Source organism: Portunus trituberculatus, chromosome 38, assembly GCF_017591435.1.
Source record: "Portunus trituberculatus isolate SZX2019 chromosome 38, ASM1759143v1, whole genome shotgun sequence".
NCBI classification, from domain to species: domain Eukaryota; kingdom Metazoa; phylum Arthropoda; class Malacostraca; order Decapoda; family Portunidae; genus Portunus; species Portunus trituberculatus.
The window spans coordinates 30,921,543-30,942,255 of NC_059292.1; the positions used below are offsets into that span (position 1 = coordinate 30,921,543).

The 20,713-nt window shown below is 42.6% G+C and overlaps 1 protein-coding gene and 1 long non-coding RNA gene across 2 annotated transcripts in view; one reads left to right on the forward strand and one right to left on the reverse strand.

Annotated features, from left to right (window-relative positions):
- The window catches only part of LOC123514696, a 25,285-nt gene extending 18,942 nt beyond the window's left edge, over positions 1–6,343 (reverse strand). Inside the window, exon 1 of the long non-coding RNA XR_006677666.1 lies at positions 6,100–6,343. This is a non-coding gene — a long non-coding RNA (uncharacterized LOC123514696). The remainder of the gene's footprint in view (positions 1–6,099) is intronic.
- Positions 1–20,713, forward strand: part of LOC123514695 (ankyrin repeat domain-containing protein SOWAHB-like) — a 223,240-nt gene that overhangs the window by 17,830 nt on the left and 184,697 nt on the right. The window contains 2 exon segments of the mRNA XM_045272751.1: positions 13,957–13,986; positions 15,921–16,022. Of these exon segments, the coding sequence (XP_045128686.1) occupies positions 13,957–13,986; positions 15,921–16,022 (132 nt within the window).

Sequence of the window (20,713 nt, forward strand, 5' to 3'; positions counted from 1 at the left end):
CGTTGCCAGCTCGCAGAAGGGAAGACCGCGGGAAACTCAACTTAAAGGTAACGACACACGCCACAGTCCTCGCAATACGCCCTCCGTAACCCAGAGGCGCCCTGATGGTCAGTGACGAGCTTGAGGCAGTAACGCTCCAACCTGGCGACGGCCCGTGCTGGGGAGGAGGAGGAGGTGGAAGTGGAGGAGGAGGCGTGGGTGGAGGTGGTGGAGGTGGGGGTGGAGGAAGAGTGAGAGAAGAACGTGACCGGCTTGACTTGCTTTCTCGTGGTGGGGATGAAGACGCTCCAGACAGCCCAAGGGCGTCCAGATCCCTCAGAATGGCCCCGGTGAGTTGCTTTTCTTGCACGTCTTCAGTGAGGCGTTAATTGCGATCTGTTTGTTTCACACGGCATAGTTGGTGAGTGATGTCATTGTTGTTGTAATGGTTACAATGCACTAGACTTTTTTCACCTCCTATAATGAATCTCTCTCTCTCTCTCTCTCTCTCTCTCTCTCTCTCTCTCTCTCTCTCTCTCTCTCTCTCTCTCTCTCTCTCTCTCTCTCTCTCTCTCTCTCTCTCAACCATGGGAGTGTCAGTAACATGCTTGATTAATTTATGAAGTGAATGAGCGTCTGTCCAAAAGCATCTCTTTTAATTAACTCTGGTTTATTAACTCCTTTCTTATACACACTTCTCGTGATTTAATTAGCGTTTCTTAACCCTCGTCTGCTTTACATATTAATCCGCTCCCTTACATCTTCCGCTTCCCCTTTCCATCTTCTTTGTTTTATACCCTTGTTCACTTTTTACAGATCCTTTTTGTTTGGTATTGTCTACTTCAGCGCTCTGTTCTTCCCCGGTATTGACTTGGCTAGGTGGTGCCGGTCTGCCGCAAAATGTATCTACCGCTGGCCTTTTTCTCCCATCCTCTTCTCCCATTCCCCCCATCCCCCCCATCCTCTCCTCCCACCGATCAGTTAGTTAGTTAGTCCACCTCTCGGCGTGCCCTCACCTTAACTCCCCGTCTCTTATACCAGTTAAGCCACGTGTACCATTTCCCGACAACCCCCCCTGCCCCCTCTCCCCCAACTTAACCCTGGCTTCCCCTCGTGCCTCTACTTAACTCCTTAACCCCTTGCAAATCCCTCCCTCTCTCTCACTCTCACTATCTCCTCTCGTACCTTCTTTCCCCTTCTCCCTTCTCCCTGCCACTTCCCCTCTCTCTCCCCTCTGCTCCCCTCCCTGCAGGTCACTTGTTTATCAGACGTGACCCCCTCCCGCGACAAAATTTGGATGCGGCCCCTACTAGGCTACCACAGGGCAAGCAGGCGCGGGAGCAGTGTTGTGCGTGTCCCCCTTGATGAAAGCAAGGATGGGGTCTTGCCGCCTTTTTATTTTTTTTTTCCAGGCACGAGGGGGGCAGGGCGAAAGGGGATGTTTCAGAGCCAAGGTGCCTCTCTCTCTCTCTCTCTCTCTCTCTCTCTCTCTCTCTCTCTCTCTCTCTCTCTCTCTCTCTCTCTCTCTCTCTCTCTCTCTCTCTCTCTCTCTCTCTCTCTCTCTCTCTCTCTCTCTCTCTCTCTCTCTCTCTCTCTCTCTCTCTCTCTGAATATTCTGAAACTTGATTTGAAACGGGTAATTGAGAGAGAGAGAGAGAGAGAGAGAGAGAGAGAGAGAGAGAGAGAGAGAGAGAGAATGATTGTACTGTTCATGTGGATTATTATTATTATTATTATTATTATTATTATTATTATTATTATTATATATTTTTACCACCACCACCACCACCACCACCACCACCACCACCACCACCACCACCACCACCACCACCACCACCACTACTACTACTACTACTACTACTACTACTACTACTACTACTACTACTACTATTACTTTTATCACTTATATGTCATTGATTTTATGACTTCTACTGACGTTGGTACAAGATCGAGTCATTTACAGGCTTCCATGGGCTCACGCTGCTGGCTCTGTGTTCACGGGGGAAGAAGGAACTGGTAGGCTCGTTTAAGTTAGAATCAGCTATAGTAAGTTCTTTAACCTCTTCAGTACCATGACGCGTTTCCATATTTATTCTGTGTACTATTTTTTATTTTATACAGTGGGGGATTAAAATTATGAAGACCGTAGCCATTAATCTTCTGACCTCCGTAGACCCTTCCTAATGTCAATAGAATGGTCTAATCGTACACAAATATCTAGGTGAAAATGTATATATTGATATATTGAAGGGGTTAACCTGTTGAATACTAGGACACATTTTTACCTTGAGATTTGTGTAAGATGAGACCATTTCATTGACATTAGGAAGGGTTTATGGAGGTCAGAAGATTAATGGCCAGATTCTTCATTATTTCAATCCACCACATAAGTTTCTGAAGCTGTATGAAATCTTTAAATAGTAAACAAAATGAATATGGAAACGCGTCATGGTACTGAAGGGAGTTAAAGGTGAAACATAAAGGCGGCTGGAGTCTCCTTAAGGTATCTGGCTGGCCTTGGGAGAGGAATGGTGGATGTCGTATATGTGTGTTGTGTTTTGCATTCTGAGGTGTTTGTAGTGTGACGGGAATACTTTCATGAGAGGAAAAGTAACCAAATTTTCGTGGCTCTGGTTTTAGCATATCCTCTTCCTCTCCCGTGATCCTCTCTTTCTTTCCCTCCTCCTCCCGTTTCTTGATCTTCTTTTACCTTTGTTGTTGTTTTTTCCTCGCAGTGTTTCGCTTCTCACTCGCAACATTACCGTTTCTTTCGTGTTCTCTTGACTTCTTTACATCTGTTTCATTCATTTATCTCGCCTTCCATCTCCCTCAGCCTCCTATTCTACCATCCAGGCTCTCCTTGGCCTTCCTTTGCATCTCTGTGTATTTCGTCCCCTCTTCTCTTCCCTTCGTCGCTTCTTGATGCATTCCTTTGTCTCCTGCATTCGTACTTTCCCTCCTTCGCTTCTCTATCTTTGTCCATTTTATCTGCGTCGTGTGTCAATCAGTCTCTCCGTCTTCTGCATGTCTTCACCTCCTTCAACCTACATCTCCTCCATGCTTACTGTTGCATCCCCTCGCTTTGTTCATTCCTGTTTTCCCTCATTTGCCTTCCTCGGTGTCCCTTCTCCTCCTTTGTCCTTCAGTCAGCCTCTCCTTCGCCCTGAAATGTTTGCTTTGTTCCCACATCTCACATCTCTTCCCTGCATCCCTCCCTGGCCGTATCCCTTTGTCTTGCTCATCCCTGCTTTCCCTCTTTCATCTCCTTCGTTCGTCAGTCAGTCTTTCTTCACCGTTCTGTATTGGTGTGTCTGTATCGCCCGTTTCTTCTCTCGCCTCTATTCTTTATGTGATGTATTCCTTTGCCTTATTCAGTCTTATTTTCATTGTTTTCCATCTTTTATCTTCTTCATTCGTCGGTCAGTCCTCCTTCACCCCTTTCTTTTTTTTTTCCTGCATTTTTGTTTTTTTCCTTTCGTCTTGTTCACTTGTATTTTCCTTCTATTTTCCCTCCTTCATTTTCTTTATTCATCAGTCAGTCTTTTTAACCCTTCTTTTTCCTCCATTCTTCTTTCTGCATTCCTTTCGTCTTATTCACTCCTATTTTTCTTCTATTTTTCCTCCTTCATCTCCTTTATTCGTCAGTTAGTTTTTCTTCACCCTCTTCTTCTTTTCCGTCCATTCTTTTTCTGTATTCCTTTCGTCTTATTCACTTATGTTTTCCTTCTATTTTCTTCTTTCTTCGTCTTCGTTTGTCGGTCAGTCTTCCTTTACCTTTCCTTTCCCTCCATTCTTGTTTTTGCATTCCTTTCGTCTTATCTACTCCTACTGTCCTTCTATTATCCTTCCTTTATCTCCTTTGTTTGTCAGTCTTCCTTTACCCTTCTTTTCCCTCCATTCTTCTTTTCGTATTCCTTTCGTCTTATTCATTTCTATTTTCTTTTTATTTTCCCTCCATCTTCGTCAGCCAGTCTTCCTTCACTTTCTTCTTTTCCCTCCATATTTGTTTTTGTATCCCTTTCGTCTTATACACTTCCATTTTCACTCCTTCATCTCCTTCGTCAGTCAGCATTCTTCCACCTTTCTGCAATGATGTGTCTGCTTCACCCTCGCATCTTTTCCCTCCATCTCTCCCTGCACCAACTCTTCGCTTCCTTCGCCCTCGTCTCCCCTTAGGTTGTCGGGTATACCTCAAGGGTGCTGGATACTGGGTGTTGGGTGTTGGTCTCGAGGGAGGCCATGTAGTTTCAACAATTTAGGTCGAGTACCGTGACCTGAGAAGGGGGGAATTGGCGTGGTGTGTGGGAGGTAAAGGGGCCAGGTGGAGTAAGGTGGTGGTTAGCAAGTGGCGCAGCTTCTCTTATTCAGGTCAAGAAGAGGCGAGGGGGGGAGAGGGAGGCATTGACCTGTGGAGTGGCGTAGCGGTGGGTGGTTTCTTTAGGGGGGCTGCTATTATTTATTTTTTTTTTCGTGAGTAAATAATGATTTTTTGTTTCTTTTTGTGTGTGTAAATGGTGAAGTTTTGTTTCACTTTATTTTTTTTATTTCATTTTATTTTTTATTTTTTTTCATGGTATATTTTTGTCTGGCGTATTAATTGTTTTCTTTCTTTGGTGTGTTCCTGTGTGTTATTATTCGTCTAAGTGAACAGCAGACTCCTTGGGTTCTTCTTCTTCTTCTTCTTCTTCTTCTTCTTCTTCTTCTTTCCTTTCCTTTCCTTTTTCATTATTTTCTTTTCTTTTTCTTTTTCTTTCTTTTGTTTCTTTTTCTTTTTCTTTTGTTTCTTTATCTTTTCGTTTTTCTTTTCTTTTCTTCTTCTTCTTCTTCTTCTTCTTCTTCTTCTTCTTCTTCTTCTTCTTCTTCGAGAGAGAGAGAGAGAGAGAGAGAGAGAGAGAGAGAGAGAGAGAGAGGGAGGGGAGGAGGAGGGAGAGAGAATTATCCGCATGTGTTCAAGTTGAGCTGCACACTCGCATGATCTTTTTGCTGCTAATTGAGGTCACGTAGTCTTGTCTTGGTTTGAGTTAGTGTCTATGTTTATATTCCTTTCTAATGCCATTTCTTATTTTTTTTTATTTTTTCAGTTTTTATTTGGTTATTTTCTTTGTGTTTGACCTGTTTTCTTCAGGTTCAGAATGTTTCTATTTGTATTTTCTTATTTTTTTTTATTTATCTTTTATAAGTAAGAATTATGGTTATTCTTACTTTCCCACTTTTATCTGGTCATATAGTCTCTCCTTCACCGTTATTTGCATTGATGAATCTGCACCATCACGCTTGCCTTCCCTTTATTCCTCTCTACTGTATCCTTTCGTCTTACTCATTCCTGTTATCTAGATCTGTTTTCATGTTAGCTGAGTGTGAGTCACGGTGGCCTTTGGGATCATGTGCTGCACTGGAGATGGCCAGCTAGTATTCCCGTATCCTCATCCGGAGATAAAGATTTACATACTGTCATTAACCCCTTCAGTACTGAGACGCATTTTTACCATAGTTTTGGGCATGATTAGATGATTTTATTTACCTTAAGAAGGATCTATGAAGTTCAAAAGAATAATTACCATACGCTTCCCTATTTTTAATCCCCACATAATTTTTTGAACCTGTATAAAATCACCAAATAGTAACCACAATGAATATGAAAACGCGGCATGGTACTGAAAGGGTTAAGCCTATGACCTTTCTCACGCTATATACGTTCCGTCGTTTTTGTTGGCGAGGACAGTGGTGTATGTTGCTGCTCTTTTGTGAACATCTTTGCGTCTTGATCTGAGCACGAACCTGTTAAGTGAGCTTGTGAATAGTGCTAAAAAGTGTGTGTGTGTGTGTGTGTGTGTGTGTGTGTGTGTGTGTGTGTGTGTGTGTGTGTGTGTGTGTGTGTGTGTGTGTGTGTGTGTGTGTTTAACTAGTATGCAATCATATCTGTCTGTTTGTTTCTTCTGGCTCCTGCACTGTACTATTCCAATTCAACGTTTTCTCTCTCTCTCTCTCTCTCTCTCTCTCTCTCTCTCTCTCTCTCTCTCTCTCTCTCTCTCTCTCTCTCTCTCTCTCTCTCTCTCTCTCTCTCTCTCTCTCTCTCACACACACACACACACACACACACACACACACACACACACATACCTTGAGAAAAAAGACGATCATGAATGCCGGGAGTTGCTCGACGTGAAGCTTCCTCCCGTTGATCTCTCGTCTTTGAGAACCATCACGGACGAACAGAAGTGTTGACTGCCATCCCTAGTCTCTCCCTCGCTGCCTCCTTGCTCTCCTTCCTCCCACTCGTCCACCTCACCCACTTTTGCACCACTAATCGACACGGAATCGGTTTGGTAATGGTAGGAGGTGCGCATCACATTTTATCCTTACTCTTCTTGAAACACTTGTGCAGAGATAGCATTGGTGTGGGTGTGTGGAGGAATGGAGGGTGTATAAAATGGGGCGAGGAGGTGAGGGTAATCAGGTGTGCCTCAGGTGGTCTGCGTGGTTGGGGAAGGAAGGGGAAGAGGGTGGGGGTGTTGTAGGTGTGGTGGTAGTAAGGGTGGTTCAGCAGTTGTGATTTAAAGAGTGATCGGAAAGGGGGTGGATGAGTGTGTTGGTGGATGGGGGATGGGAGGGGTGAGGGACGGGGGATGGGGGATGGGGAGGGGGAGTGACTGGAGCGGAGTTATTACTGAAGTGAAGAAATGTTAGTGCAGATGGTAGAAATGCCGTTGGGTACCCCATGGAGAACTTAATTAAAGGTGCATCGCTGGTCGCTATCCTCTCTAATACGTGTACATACTTCCTTCGTTATTTGCTGTTAGAGAGATTGAGAGAGAATCAAGAAAGTAAATAGTGCAAGTCGTTACAGTAATATTCCCTGTTGAAGTATAAAATGTATAGAAAAAAAACTTACCGTGCAACCTCAATCATATACAGATTACCTGAGCCTTAATATGACAGAGCTGTATCTATGTGAATTGCTAGCGCAGATATAAAGGCGTGGGTGTGTGTTGGAGAATAATATCGGGGTTGTTAGGAGGGACCAGGTGGGAGGAGAGAGGAATGTGTGTATGTGTGTGGGTTTGTGAGTGAGGGTGGGGAGGGGTGGTAAGCGTTACGTCACCTGATTAATGTAATGATCTCACACATGTGGCGAAGGGGAGGGAGAGGTGGGGACGGGGGTATGGCAGGTGAGGGAGGGTTGGCACTCACCGGGCGGCACCAGTAGTTGGTCTCGGTCTTCTCTTTAACTAGTGTGCTCAATAACGTCATTCCTGTACGGCCCTAAAATTGCTTGTATCATAGACTGCTTGTTTGTGTGCCATTGTGTCCCTCCTGACGTCACGGTGTGTGTGTGTGTGTGTGTGTGTGTGTGTGTGTGTGTGTGTGTGTGTGTGTGTGTGTGTGTGTGTGTCCGGCCATACTTTCTGCCCTGTTGTCCCGTCATAACAGCCACAGTGAGGTCCGCGGATGTCAGTCATTACAGTGGTAGTAAGTAAAGAGCGTGGTTGTGGTGATGGTGCGGCGCGCGTCCCACACGTCAAGGACAAATGAAAACATTGATTGAAGTTTGATTTTTATTCTTTTTCGAAGGGAATCTTACAGGAAGTGTAGTGCCAAGTCTTACGACACAGTGTCCTGTTTAGTTTTAATAATGTAAAGAAAACTGGAAATATAAGATAAAATAGAATAAGGATTGTGAAGAGGAGGAAATATTAAACCTCAGGGAGGAGTGATCGTGTGACATTAATTATCCACAAGACATTGGAGCTTACAACACGTAATAACCACTTAGGAAACAACCAGCACGCCGCAAGAGTGAAGTAACACATGCTTATAACGATCCCAACCACTCACGCACCACTATAGAACACAATACAATGCTAAGCCTCATGTTAGACACAAGGAGCTGATGCCTACGATGTTAATAAACCGCAAGACCTTCAGGAAAGCAAGGAGGGCACTCGGCTACTCGAACAGCAATCGTGAACCAGTGAATGGCTCTTCTTCCCATGAAACCTTCAAAAAGACTAAAATCCACGCGCACCGCCCAGCCAAAGGTCAGGATCAATCGAATTTCAGACTTAGTGAGGAAACATTTAAAAAGTCGAGAACCTTGCCAAGCCAGCCATGTAGCGTCCTGCAGAGGACCACAAAAGTCAACCAGGAATCTTTTAGTAAGACCAAGCATCCCGTGGCTCCCTCGAGTAACAACCAGACACGGAATGAAACGAACGTCACGCAAGAGACATTCCAGAGGGCGAAGAGAGCTTTGTACCATCACGGGAGCCTCCAGCAACACGAACAGCTGCAGGAGAGAACCGCCTCTACCGAAGAATCACTCAGCAGGGAAAGTAGTGTCCCAGACCATCTCCGAAGCATCAGCAGCAACAGCAGGAGCAGGAGCAGTAGCAGTAGCGGGGAGAGGAGCTCCAGTGGCACCCAGGAGACTTTCCGGACGCCGAAGAAGTCTCTGTACCACACCACTAAGACATGGGAGACAGTGTACGTGGGAGGAGGTCAGCTGGCACCACGGAACACACGGAGACAGAAGGTAAACTGAGGAGAGATGATTCATAAACACACACACACACACACACACACACACACACACACACACACACACACACACACACACACACACACACACACACATTTTATACTAAGTGACACGAATAGGAAAATAGGAAATTGTTTAGCACGTTTGAGGATGCTTCCTAATACTTTCGCTTGTGAACACGCTGCGGAGACTCGAGTGTAATGTACATATACTTTGCCACCAGCTCGCCTCATTACCACGCTGACGTACGTACTGGCGAGCTGGATTGTCTGGCAGCTGAACCATGATTATTTTGCTTTGGTGACAGTGGAGTGATGGCTTTATTTTTGGGAACGCCTCTCATTAAAGCTGCCTCAAGGAGAATTTGTATCGTGTTTTATATTTTTTTTCTCTTTCTTGATACGTTACAGGTGTGTGTGTGTGTGTGTGTGTGTGTGTGTGTGTGTGTGTGTGTGAACGGGTGGTAGTGGTAGCTAGTCTCTGAATTGTGGTTCGGGCGCTCCTCGAGCTATCAAGGTGGTATTGGTGGTAATGGTGGTGGTGAGTAAGCCAGTGATGGGCAACTCTTGAGTCACACACGCCCAATATATGTTTTTATTAATTATATATATATATATATATATATATATATATATATATATATATATATATATAATTATTATTATTATTATTATTATTATTATTATTATTATTCCCATTCAGTTTTCATTATATACCTGTGTACTGGCCATATTCAGCAATGAAAATGAATGCGTATTGTAAATATAGGAGTACATATACGTGATTACAAGTATGTATTTTTATTTATCTTTTTGCAGTTATTGTTGTTGTTTTACCTCGTAGCTGAATTTACAATACCTGCCCACTAGGTACTGATAATGATACGAAAAAAAAAACATCGCAAACTTTTTATCTGCCTAGTACTTGTTTGTAGTCTTTTGTGATATATATATATATATATATATATATATATATATATATATATATATATATATATATATATATATATATATGTGTGTGTGTGTGTGTGTGTGTGTGTGTGTGTGTGTGTGTGTGGAGAGAGAGAGAGAGAGAGAGAGAGAGAGAGAGAGATTCAAGGTGTTCAAGGTCAGACATCTGCTCTCCACGCTCACTCACCATTTCAATTGACAGACCACTTGTGTCTCCTCTCGCTGCCTTGTGTTGTTTTCCTGTGTTACCCAAGACTCGTTCGATTACATGTTTACCATCTCCTCCTCCACCTCCTCCTCCTCCTCCTTCTCCTTCTCCTTCTCCTTCTCCTTCTCCTTCTCCTTCTTCTCCTCCTCCTCCTCCTCCTCCTCCTCCTCCTCCTCCTCCTCCTCCTCCTCCTCCTCCTCCTCCTCCTCCTCCTCCTCCTCCTCCTCCTCCTCCTCCTCCTCCTCCTCCTCCTCGTTTTGTTACACTGTAGTGTTTCTGTTGAAGAGAGTGATCTTAGTCTTAATTTTGTTTATTTGCTCAAATTTGAAAGTTTGAAAATGTTCTTTCTCAAATATCAATATTTAAACCTATGGATATTGCTTATTCGTTTATACAGATTATATATATATATATATATATATATATATATATATATATATATATATATATATATATATATATATATATATATAATGAACATGACATCGGTAAATATTGTAATGTGTCAGTAGCTGGGTAGTTTGTTTACATAGTGTGTGTGGCGGCGGTGTAAGGGCGGGTGTGGGGTGAAACCGTCCGAAGCGAGGCGACGCGACTGGGAGGGTGGGTGCGCCGGTGCTCAAGTCGACGACAAGGTGTTTGGCCAGTCAAGACACTTGTCCTATTATTTAAACTGATAGCGCGTGTCAGGCGCTGATAAGGCGTGTCGGGGACTGGGCGCGGCGGGGGCGAGCGGCGAGCTTTGTGCGACCGGCACGGGGGACATTAGAATTTTTATGTGGCTCGTGATAATGGCCGCCGACCTGGTCCGTCCCCCTGCCCTCCTCCCAGGCGTCCTCCAGGCCGGCCAAAACACCCGCCTGGCCAGGCGTGCCGTCACTCGCACGCCTCACCTGCGCCAGTCAAACCTATAGTCAGCAATTCCTGTGTTGTATTCTGTCTGTTCAGGAATTGGAAGAATCGTGATGCATATTTTCGTAACATATCTTTGCAAAACAGCTACTTATTTTCATTTATTATTACGTTGTTCATTTACCATATGCATGTTGTTTTATGATTCTTTGATATTTTGTTTCATGACGTATCGGGAGGTAACTGAGCTACACCTCTATCCGCCTCTCTTGTTTTCTCTTCTTTCCTTACCTGGTGCAGACCGCGCCTTCCCGTCTCATGTACAGGTGAGCAAGAGCCTCGCCCCACCTGCTGCCTTACTTGGCCGATCCTCAAATGGTCCAACCATTTGTTAGCAGCAGGTAGCTCGCGCTGGTGCCCGCGCGGTGCCTCAACACCTGCCGCCCCCCCTCACCTGACTCAGCGTCAGATAACACACCTCATCCACTCCCCTTTGTCACGACACTAATGAACTATATATATATATATATATATATATATATATATATATATATATATATATATATATATATATATATATATCGTTTTATTGTTATCAAGTTTTAAGCATTGTTTTGTTAACAAATGATGTAGGGAACAATTGGTTGATATCGTGTGTGGTCCCTATGCGGACGCCTCGCCGCGAGGGACAAGGAGGGAGAGACTGACTACAGGCGACTCCTTACATAAACCGGAACGAGCATCCCCGCACCGGCCTGTGCTACGGTGACAACGTTGGCACCTACCAGCCAGTTACCGCCCGCCACAACGCTCAACCCACGCTCAAGATTTCGTTACACTCCTAATCTTTAGTAGACACTTTATACGCAGTTGTCTAAATCAGAATGTTGTATCCTGAATTGAAATCCCTTGTTATCCAAGCCAGAACGTCAAGAATTCGTGTTGTACAGACCCCTTGCACTGTCTACGTCCTCGGCACGGCAGGGTCGTGGTGGCGGTGCGTCAGCTTGCTACGAGCTTTGACTTGGCCGAGGATCCAGTCTGTGTGAAATACGTAGATCACCTTAGTAAATATTCTAGTGTACAGGAAAAAATGTATATATGTATTACTTCCCTTTTGTGTGTGTTTCCCTATCACTACGCCAAAGGCACGTAGTTCCCGCCACTGACATGCCGGGACAGTGGCTGCGTTGTGATACTGAGGTGATTTATTAATCATGAATGGCTATTCATGTAACACTGTAGTTTTTTATCCAAGATTTACGTCTAATTGTTCCTGCATCACAGCGATGCCACAGGACGGGAGGAGGTGCTGCGGCACGTGTTTGTTAATCATTGACAGACAGTGGAAGGAATCACCGCAACACTGATGCGAGGATAAATGTAGAATGAATATGTATATACTCGAAAATAACAGAGCAACTACGGGAGTAGGGGCGAGCACCGTAGGGCCCCACAGGAGAGTGTCCACCGACACCTCTGCTGGGGAAACAAGCGGCCGAACGACGGGGACAGACTAGCTTCATCTATTATTTACTGAACTCTCAACACCTATTCCCACCAGCACGGCCGCCCCGACCACACACACATTGTGGGTGTGACGCGGTGGTCCTGGCAAGCTGACGTGTTGGTGGCGCGCTGAGGTGAACCGCCTCTGCCCTCTGAGTGACAGCCCCACCACAGCCAGACGCGACAGCAGCCGCTTTATAATCTCGTGAAAAGGGGTCGGCGAAGTATTAGTTCCCCTCTTTGGTCAGACCTCAGTGACGTGAGTTTACTGCGGTCAACAACAACAACAATATCATCATCATCTTCATCATCATCATACCACAGGCCACACTATTCTGCATTATTGTAATAATAAAGCTGGCAAATTTGTCTGGAAGGCAGTACACAGAACGAATGCGCATGTACGCACGAACGTGCACATTCACGCATCATATATATATATATATATATATATATATATATATATATATATATATATATATATATATATATATATATATATATATATATATATATATATATATATATATATATATATATATATATATATATATATATATATATATATATATATATATATATATATATATATATATATATATATATATATATATATATATATATATATATATATATATATATATATATATATATATATATATATATATATATATATATATATATATATATATATATATATATATATATATATATATATATATATATATATATATATATATATATATATATATATATATATATATATATATATATATATATATATATATATATATATATATATATATATATATATATATATATATATATATATATATATATATATATATATATATATATATATATATATATATATATATATATATATATATATATATATATATATATATATATATATATATATATATATATATATATATATATATATATATATATATATATATATATATATATATATATATATATATATATATATATATATATATATATATATATATATATATATATATATATATATATATATATATATATATATATATATATATATATATATATATATATATATATATATATATATATATATATATATATATATATATATATATATATATATATATATATATATATATATATATATATATATATATATATATATATATATATATATATATATATATATATATATATATATATATATATATATATATATATATATATATATATATATATATATATATATATATATATATATATATATATATATATATATATATATATATATATATATATATATATATATATATATATATATATATATATATATATATATATATATATATATATATATATATATATATATATATATATATATATATATATATATATATATATATATATATATATATATATATATATATATATATATATATATATATATATATATATATATATATATATATATATATAGTGTGTGTGTGTGTGTGTGTGTGTGTGTGTGTGTTTGTGTGTCTAGGACTATGTATAGCAGCCATATTCCCAGAAAAATATGGTCGCCCTCGTTTGGTTTTAGAAGCCTCTTTTGAGTGACACTTTGGTCCTCCCGAGGCCCTGGATGCTGACGCTGTCAAATACAGGGTTGATAATTATGAAGTACGTCGGTATTTGGCCAATCGGCTTGAAAGGAACTCGGTTCATCTAGGTCGTTACGTCTGACCGCTGACCACAAGGCATCACAAAAGTCACTATTTGATGGAATGTATATTTTTCGATGCTTTGCTCGAGGTAATAATAAATGATGTCAGTAGGGGTAAGTATAATGTTGTACAGATGATGGTGGTGGTAGTCATGATGATGGTTGAAGTATAACAGTTGACTCAAATTGCTTTTCTTTTCTTTGACAGGATGATGACGACTCCACATCTATACTCTCGGTAAGTTGTCAGTATGTTGTTAATCTATATTTTCCTAAGGTGAATGAAAAGTAGTGAAGCGAATGAATGAATGACACAGGAGTATTACATATTGACATTCAGTCTGCGGAAGACCTGTAGTTGAAACAGAAGGGACTACATTCCTGCATCAGCCTAAGTTTCCCTACTACAGCTTCCAACTCCTTACTCTGGTTGTTACTTATTCTACAGTTAATGTTTACGTTTACGGTCAGCGACATTCGCGCTTAGAACTCTCACCGACGTAAGCGTCACATTGCATGTGCCTCACCACAAACCTGGGAATGACACCCTACATGGTAGCAAGAGATAGTTAAAGGTATATCCTCACCTTACAGTATAACAACAACAACAACAACAGCAACAAACAACAAACATTTAGGGTAGCTGCCCATCATGTTAGTGGTGAGGCATATCCTCGCGTGCCTGATCTCTCACCAACGCATTTACAGTTTTCCTTGCCAATAGTTATGCAGCGTATTTTTCAATTTGTTTCACCATTTTAACGAAACCTAACACTCGTACTATTTTTCAGACATTACACATCATCTCAATGAAAGACTGATTAAAACAAATGCAGCCGTCTTGTAAGCCGAAGCAAGGAGCGGTCACAAAAGATAACTTTCCTTTATATCAGTTTGTGAAATATTGAATCCGTTACTCTATGCTTAAAAAAAAAAAAAACGAACGAACGCAAGTATCCATGTGATTATTTTCTCCCGGGAAATATCTTCAGACCAAGCAGCAAGTTACCAGTTTGTGAAATGTGACAGTGTAATTGCAAATGTCGCTCGTTGTATATACCTACCCACTCCTTGGCCTCTAGACACGCACACATTTTATATCTCGCCCTTAATTTTTACTTGCATAAAATGATTCAATGATGACGAGAAAGGTACGGTTTAGCCTGTGGTGTGTTTTGCTGTGTCCGATGTCGTCACCTGTACGCGTCCCTGTGTCAGCTCCTCTTAGCATTCACAAAAGTGGGAGGGGACAGGTGACACTCAGTCCATCCTTTGGTTCCTTGATGCTTGAGGTTCACCCCGCCCTTGTTGACACGTTCCCTGGCCAACCATCACTCCTCGTCAGGCCGGAATTAATTGTCATGGTTCCCTTACTTTCATTATTGAAGATTGGTGCTTAACACACACACACACACACACACACACACACACACACACACACACACACACACACACACACACACACACACACACTTTCTCTCTCTCTCTCTCTCTCTCTCTCTCTCTCTCTCTCTCTCTCTCTCTCTCTCTCTCTCTCTCTCTCTCTCTCTCTCTCTCTCACACACACACACACACACACACACACACACACACACACACACACACACACACACACACACACACACACACACACACACACACACACACACACACACACACACACACACAGGGAGGAGTACTTTGCTTTCCATCTTGCTTATATTCACAGACACTTGTTTTTGTCGACTCTTACAGTGTTTAGTGCACATGAAAGCAAGCGCGGACAAACACACACACACACACACACACACACACACACACACACACACACACACACACACACACACACACACACACACACACACACACACACACCTTACCGGTTGGTGTTGGTAAAGAAAAAAAAAATCTTAGTCCACTCGTCAACTTCGTCCTCCGCCCTTACCCTTCCCCCTCGTGACTGATGGGCGTAGGGCGTATCAGGAGGCGGCAGCGACCACAGCAGCACCACCACAAGGCCGCGTCACACCTCTCTCCATCTGGGTGAGGAGGCTCCAGGTGCACGGACTTGGGAACCCTGATCTTCATTGCTGGTTATTTTTTATTGATGTGTGTGTGTGTGTGTGTGTGTGTGTGTGTGTGTGTGTGTGTGTGTGTGTGTGTGTGTGTATTCTAATGTCCTCATATCCTCAGTACGGGCCCGAGGGTCAGGAGTGGCAGATTGCCGTCGCCAAGAGTGACTTCAACGAAATACTGCGGCTGCTCAAGATTCACCCAAGCCTCGCTCGACACAAGGTAAGTTCACGCTACTGATTAATTATTCTCTTTTTTCCTCATATCACCTCTCTCTCTCTCTCTCTCTCTCTCTCTCTCTCTCTCTCTCTCTCTCTCTCTCTCTCTCTCTCTCTCTCTCTCTCTCTCTCTCTCTCTCTCTCTCTCTCTCTCTCTCTCTCTCTCTCTCTCTCTCTCTCTCTCGTGCTTCTATCTGTAAGATCACCCTTTATTTCCCTTTGCTCCTCTCTGTTTACAGTTTCCTATTCCTTTCCCATGACATCAATCTTATCTCCTATTTCGTCCCTTTTTCGTACACTCTTTCCATGACATCATCTATTGTTCCTCTCTCTCCCTGCTCCTTGGCAAACATTTACTGTCTCCTCCACCTGTTTCCCTTGTCCCTGACGCCACCTGCTCTGCGTCTCCTTATTCCTTATGTCACCACCTGGTCGCCTGATGTCCCCAGCGGCGCCTCAGGGGACAGTCCCACCGTCTGAGTGTCCTTGCTGTCGTGTATCGCAAAAAATGATAATTGTTCAGTCGGAGTTAGTTACGTTCAGAGACATATACTTATTTGTGATGAGTCAGGTGGGTCGGGCGAGGCTAAAGGCGGTGGTGGAAAAAGGTACATTTGTGTGTGTTTTTTGCATAATGGCAGGAGGTTTATCATTATAGGAATAGGAAGAGAAAAGTTGCTCAGCTCAGGTTCATGTTTGCCTCTCTCTCTCTCTCTCTCTCTCTCTCTCTCTCTCTCTCTCTCTCTCTCTCTCTCTCTCTCTCTCTCTCTCTCTCTCTCTCTCTCTCTCTCTCTCTCTCTCTCTCTCTCTCTCTACGATCGATACGTTATTCCCGAACGAAGGAGAGGAATTTGAATGCTGTAGGAAGAGGAATCCTTTTAAGGGAAACAAAAAGAAGGAAAGAAAATGTAGGAAAATATTAGCCATCTTGTGTGTGTAATTCACCTCGGTCGCCTGCTGGTCACCCAGCCAGTCTTCCCCATTACGGAGTGAGCTCAGAGTTCTTAGACCGATCTTCGGGAAGGACTGAGACCACAACACACTCCACACACCGGGAAAGCGAGGCCACAACCCCTCGAGTTACATCCCGTATCTATTTACTGCTAGGTGAACAGGGGCCACACATTAAGAGGCTTGCCCATTTCCCTCGTCGCTTACCGGGACTCGAACCCGGGCCTCTCGATTGTGAGTCGAGCTTGCTAATCACTACACTACGCGGTGTGTGTGTGTGTGTGTGTGTGTGTGTGTGTGTGTGTGTGTGTGTGTGTGTGTGTGTGTGTCTGGTTATCTCCTCGTGCCTTTCTCTCCATTAGACATTGTATTGGTGTTTTCTCCTCCTCCTCCTCCTCCTCCTCCTCCTCCTCCTCCTCCTCCTCCTCCTCCTCCTCCTCCTCCTCCTCCTCCTCCTCCTCTACTGGACCTGCATGGCTAATCCTCCTCAAACAAATCCTGATACGTATCAAGAAAGATGAGTAGGACTTGATCTCTCTCTCTCTCTCTCTCTCTCTCTCTCTCTCTCTCTCTCTCTCTCTCTCTCTCTCTCTCTCTCTCTCTCTCTCTCTCTCTATTGTTATGTTCGTTCACTCACACAAATTTCTTATTTTAAACACACACACACACACACACACACACACGCAGACACACACACACACACACACACACACACACACACACACACACACACACACACACACACACACACACACACACACACACACGTTTTCATCTGGATTCATGTCACATTTTTTTTTTATTATTGATACTTCTTATATTGCTAAAAATATAGAAATTCTAGTAACGTCTCCTCCTCCTCCTCCTCCTCCTCCTCCTCCTCCTCCTCCTCCTCCTCCTCCTCCTCCTCCTCCTCCTCCTCCTCCTCCTTCAGTCTTGTGTCTTTGCCTGGACCCCCTCCTAAGCTTCCTCCTCTTCCTCTTCCTCTCGCGACACACCATCCTCCTTTGCTCCTCCTCCTCCTCCTCCTCCTCCTCCTCCTCCTCCTCCTCCTCCTCCTCCTCCTCCTCCTCCTCCTCCTCCTCCTCCTCCTCCTCCTCCTCCTCCTCTTCCAGCACTCTCTCTTCCCCAACACCCTCGCTCACCCGTCCACCCGCAAGATTGGCCCCCGATAACACACGTGTCCCGTTATCGGGTGATTATAGGCATTTTTGTTTGGCTGCCCCACGATCGGCCCCAGTGATTGTGAGGGAAGCGGCTGGTGCCCATAGGAGATTAGAGATTTTTTTTGTTTTGTTTTACGTTGTTGTGGCTGTGGTGAAGGCTGGTGATGATGTTGGTGGTAGTAGTGGTAGTAGTAGTGGTATTGTGATATTGTGATGGTTATTATTTGTCTTGTTTTATTTATACATGTGGGTTATGGAAAAAAGGATGTAAGTTTGTAGGTTCACTGTGATGTAATTAAAGTATTGGTGTTTTTTTTTTTTTTTAAATGAAGCGAAGTTGTGTTTACTATAGCTGCATACACCTCCGTTGTGTCGCCTTTAAGTACAGGTATCCCTCCTGGTGCCGTCGTTCGTATTCATGTACAGACTAACCCAGGAAAGGTGGATGGACAGCTGACTTACCTAAGTGTCACCTGCCCGCCCTGGCCAGGACTCGAACGAGGGTTGTTGGGCCGGTGGTTGTCACAGCCAGTATCACAAACCAGCGAAAAACAACCACCACCCAATAAAGTGTTCGAAGGTAAGACGGAGAGAGAGAGGGAGAGAAAGAAAGAGAGAGAAAAAAAAAGAGATAGCAAGAAAAAGATATATTCCTGTTTTCTTTTATTTTCGTTTTATTTCCTTCGCTAGACATCAATTTGGCGTCAATCCCGCCCTCTCGTCTATCTCTTCCTAGTTTCTCTCCTGCCGTGGCCTCACCTGACGAGTTGGCTGGGGCGCGAGGGTCCAGGTATGTCAATTAAACCCTCCCCTTGTGATGGCTCCTCGATTGCCAGCCTCCATTCATTTCCCGGCCGTGGTATGAGCGACATATCTGGCCCAACGCGGCTCTAAATAGATTAATGAAAGGGAATAATCGTCTGTAAATGGCTCCCGGGTTCTGGCGATAGAGTGGCAGGGGGCGTTGGGCGACAGAGACAGGGGCGTCTCCCTACCTTGCCTTTCAACACCTGCTGACGTCTTTGCTGGGGATAATTGGCGTTGATGGTGTTAGAGAGGAATGGTGGTGATAGCGTGTTGGTGCTGTGGCGGTAAGGTCATTGTGGGGAAGGGGGAGGAGAGCGGGGAGAGAGAGGAGACACAGCTCGCGGAGACAAAACAAGGCAGCTCAACACGGCTTTAGGTTTTGTTATTATGCTCCAGTGGGTGATGCGCTTTTTTTTTTCCTTAGGCTTTCTCGCGGAGAGAAATTAATGAGTCTCAGTATGTGTGTGTCGTGTGGTGGTGGTGGTGGTGGTGGTGGCGGGCGTGTTTAGCAGTCTATCGTGTGTGTACAGGTGGTGGACCACTCCGGACATGGGTGGAGTGAAGGGATTGGTAGTAGTGTGTAGGTGCACGCGCACGCACACGTGAATGCACCATAAATATTTGATGTCACAAGTTTATTTTTCTTTTATAAAATTAATGAAATTCAAAGAAAGACAATATATACTGTGACATTTATTTTCAATGCTAAGACATGATATACTGTTTAGATGGTGAAGATTGAATTATTTGTGTTTAAAGAGAGATTCCATCTCGTAAAAAAAATATAAGATAAAGAAATATACAAAGTTTCAAGCAGTCCACAAACAAATTAACTTTTAGCATTGAGTCGCAAGAAAATAAAGGATAATGTAATCAGTAAGAAATGTAATCTATCAACCTTTCAAGAGCAGTATTCCGTGAAAGGCATGTTTGATGTGTGTGTTGTGTGGTCCTCAAATTCAAATGAAGAGGAGAACAGTTAATGATTTGAGTGGTGATGCGTTGAAATTTACATTAAATGTTTGTAAGTTTACAGAGGAAATTTAAAAGATTGTTTTGAAAATGTAAATTAATTTTTTTTTTATTTATTTATATATTTTTTTTAGCAACATGTGCAACAAATCGTAACAAAACAAAACAAAACAAAACAAAACAAAAGTTCGGGATACATAAAGGCGTGCCTTGTATCACACAAGAACTCACTTCGCACCTGTTTTTTTATTTACTTATTTTATTTATTTATTGATTTATCGTCATTCTTATCTTGTAAAAGCTGTGGACGACAGTATATTCCATGAAGTGACACTTTTCCCATGAACTAGAAGGGCTTGGTAGTGGACACACAGTAAAGGTAGACAACAGAGCGGAGGTGTGTGATATGATATGTGAGGGGGAATGTTATATGTCAAGGTATATTCGTTCTAATTGTAAGACACACACACACACACACACACACACACACACACACACACACACACACACACACACACACACACACACACACACACACACACACACACACACACACACACACACACACACACACACACACACACACACACACACACACACACACACTGCAGACGACACCAGACAACTCTACCCAGCATTTTTATTGTTAAGAAGTGATGCCTGTTTTGGATACTAATATAAACAACCTCAGACCAGTCGAAGATAGGAGGAGAAAGATACATATTAAAGCGGAGGCGGTGGCGGTGGTGGTGGTGGTAGATTTGTCTTGTAACAGTATGTAGCTGATTGTGTTATCCTG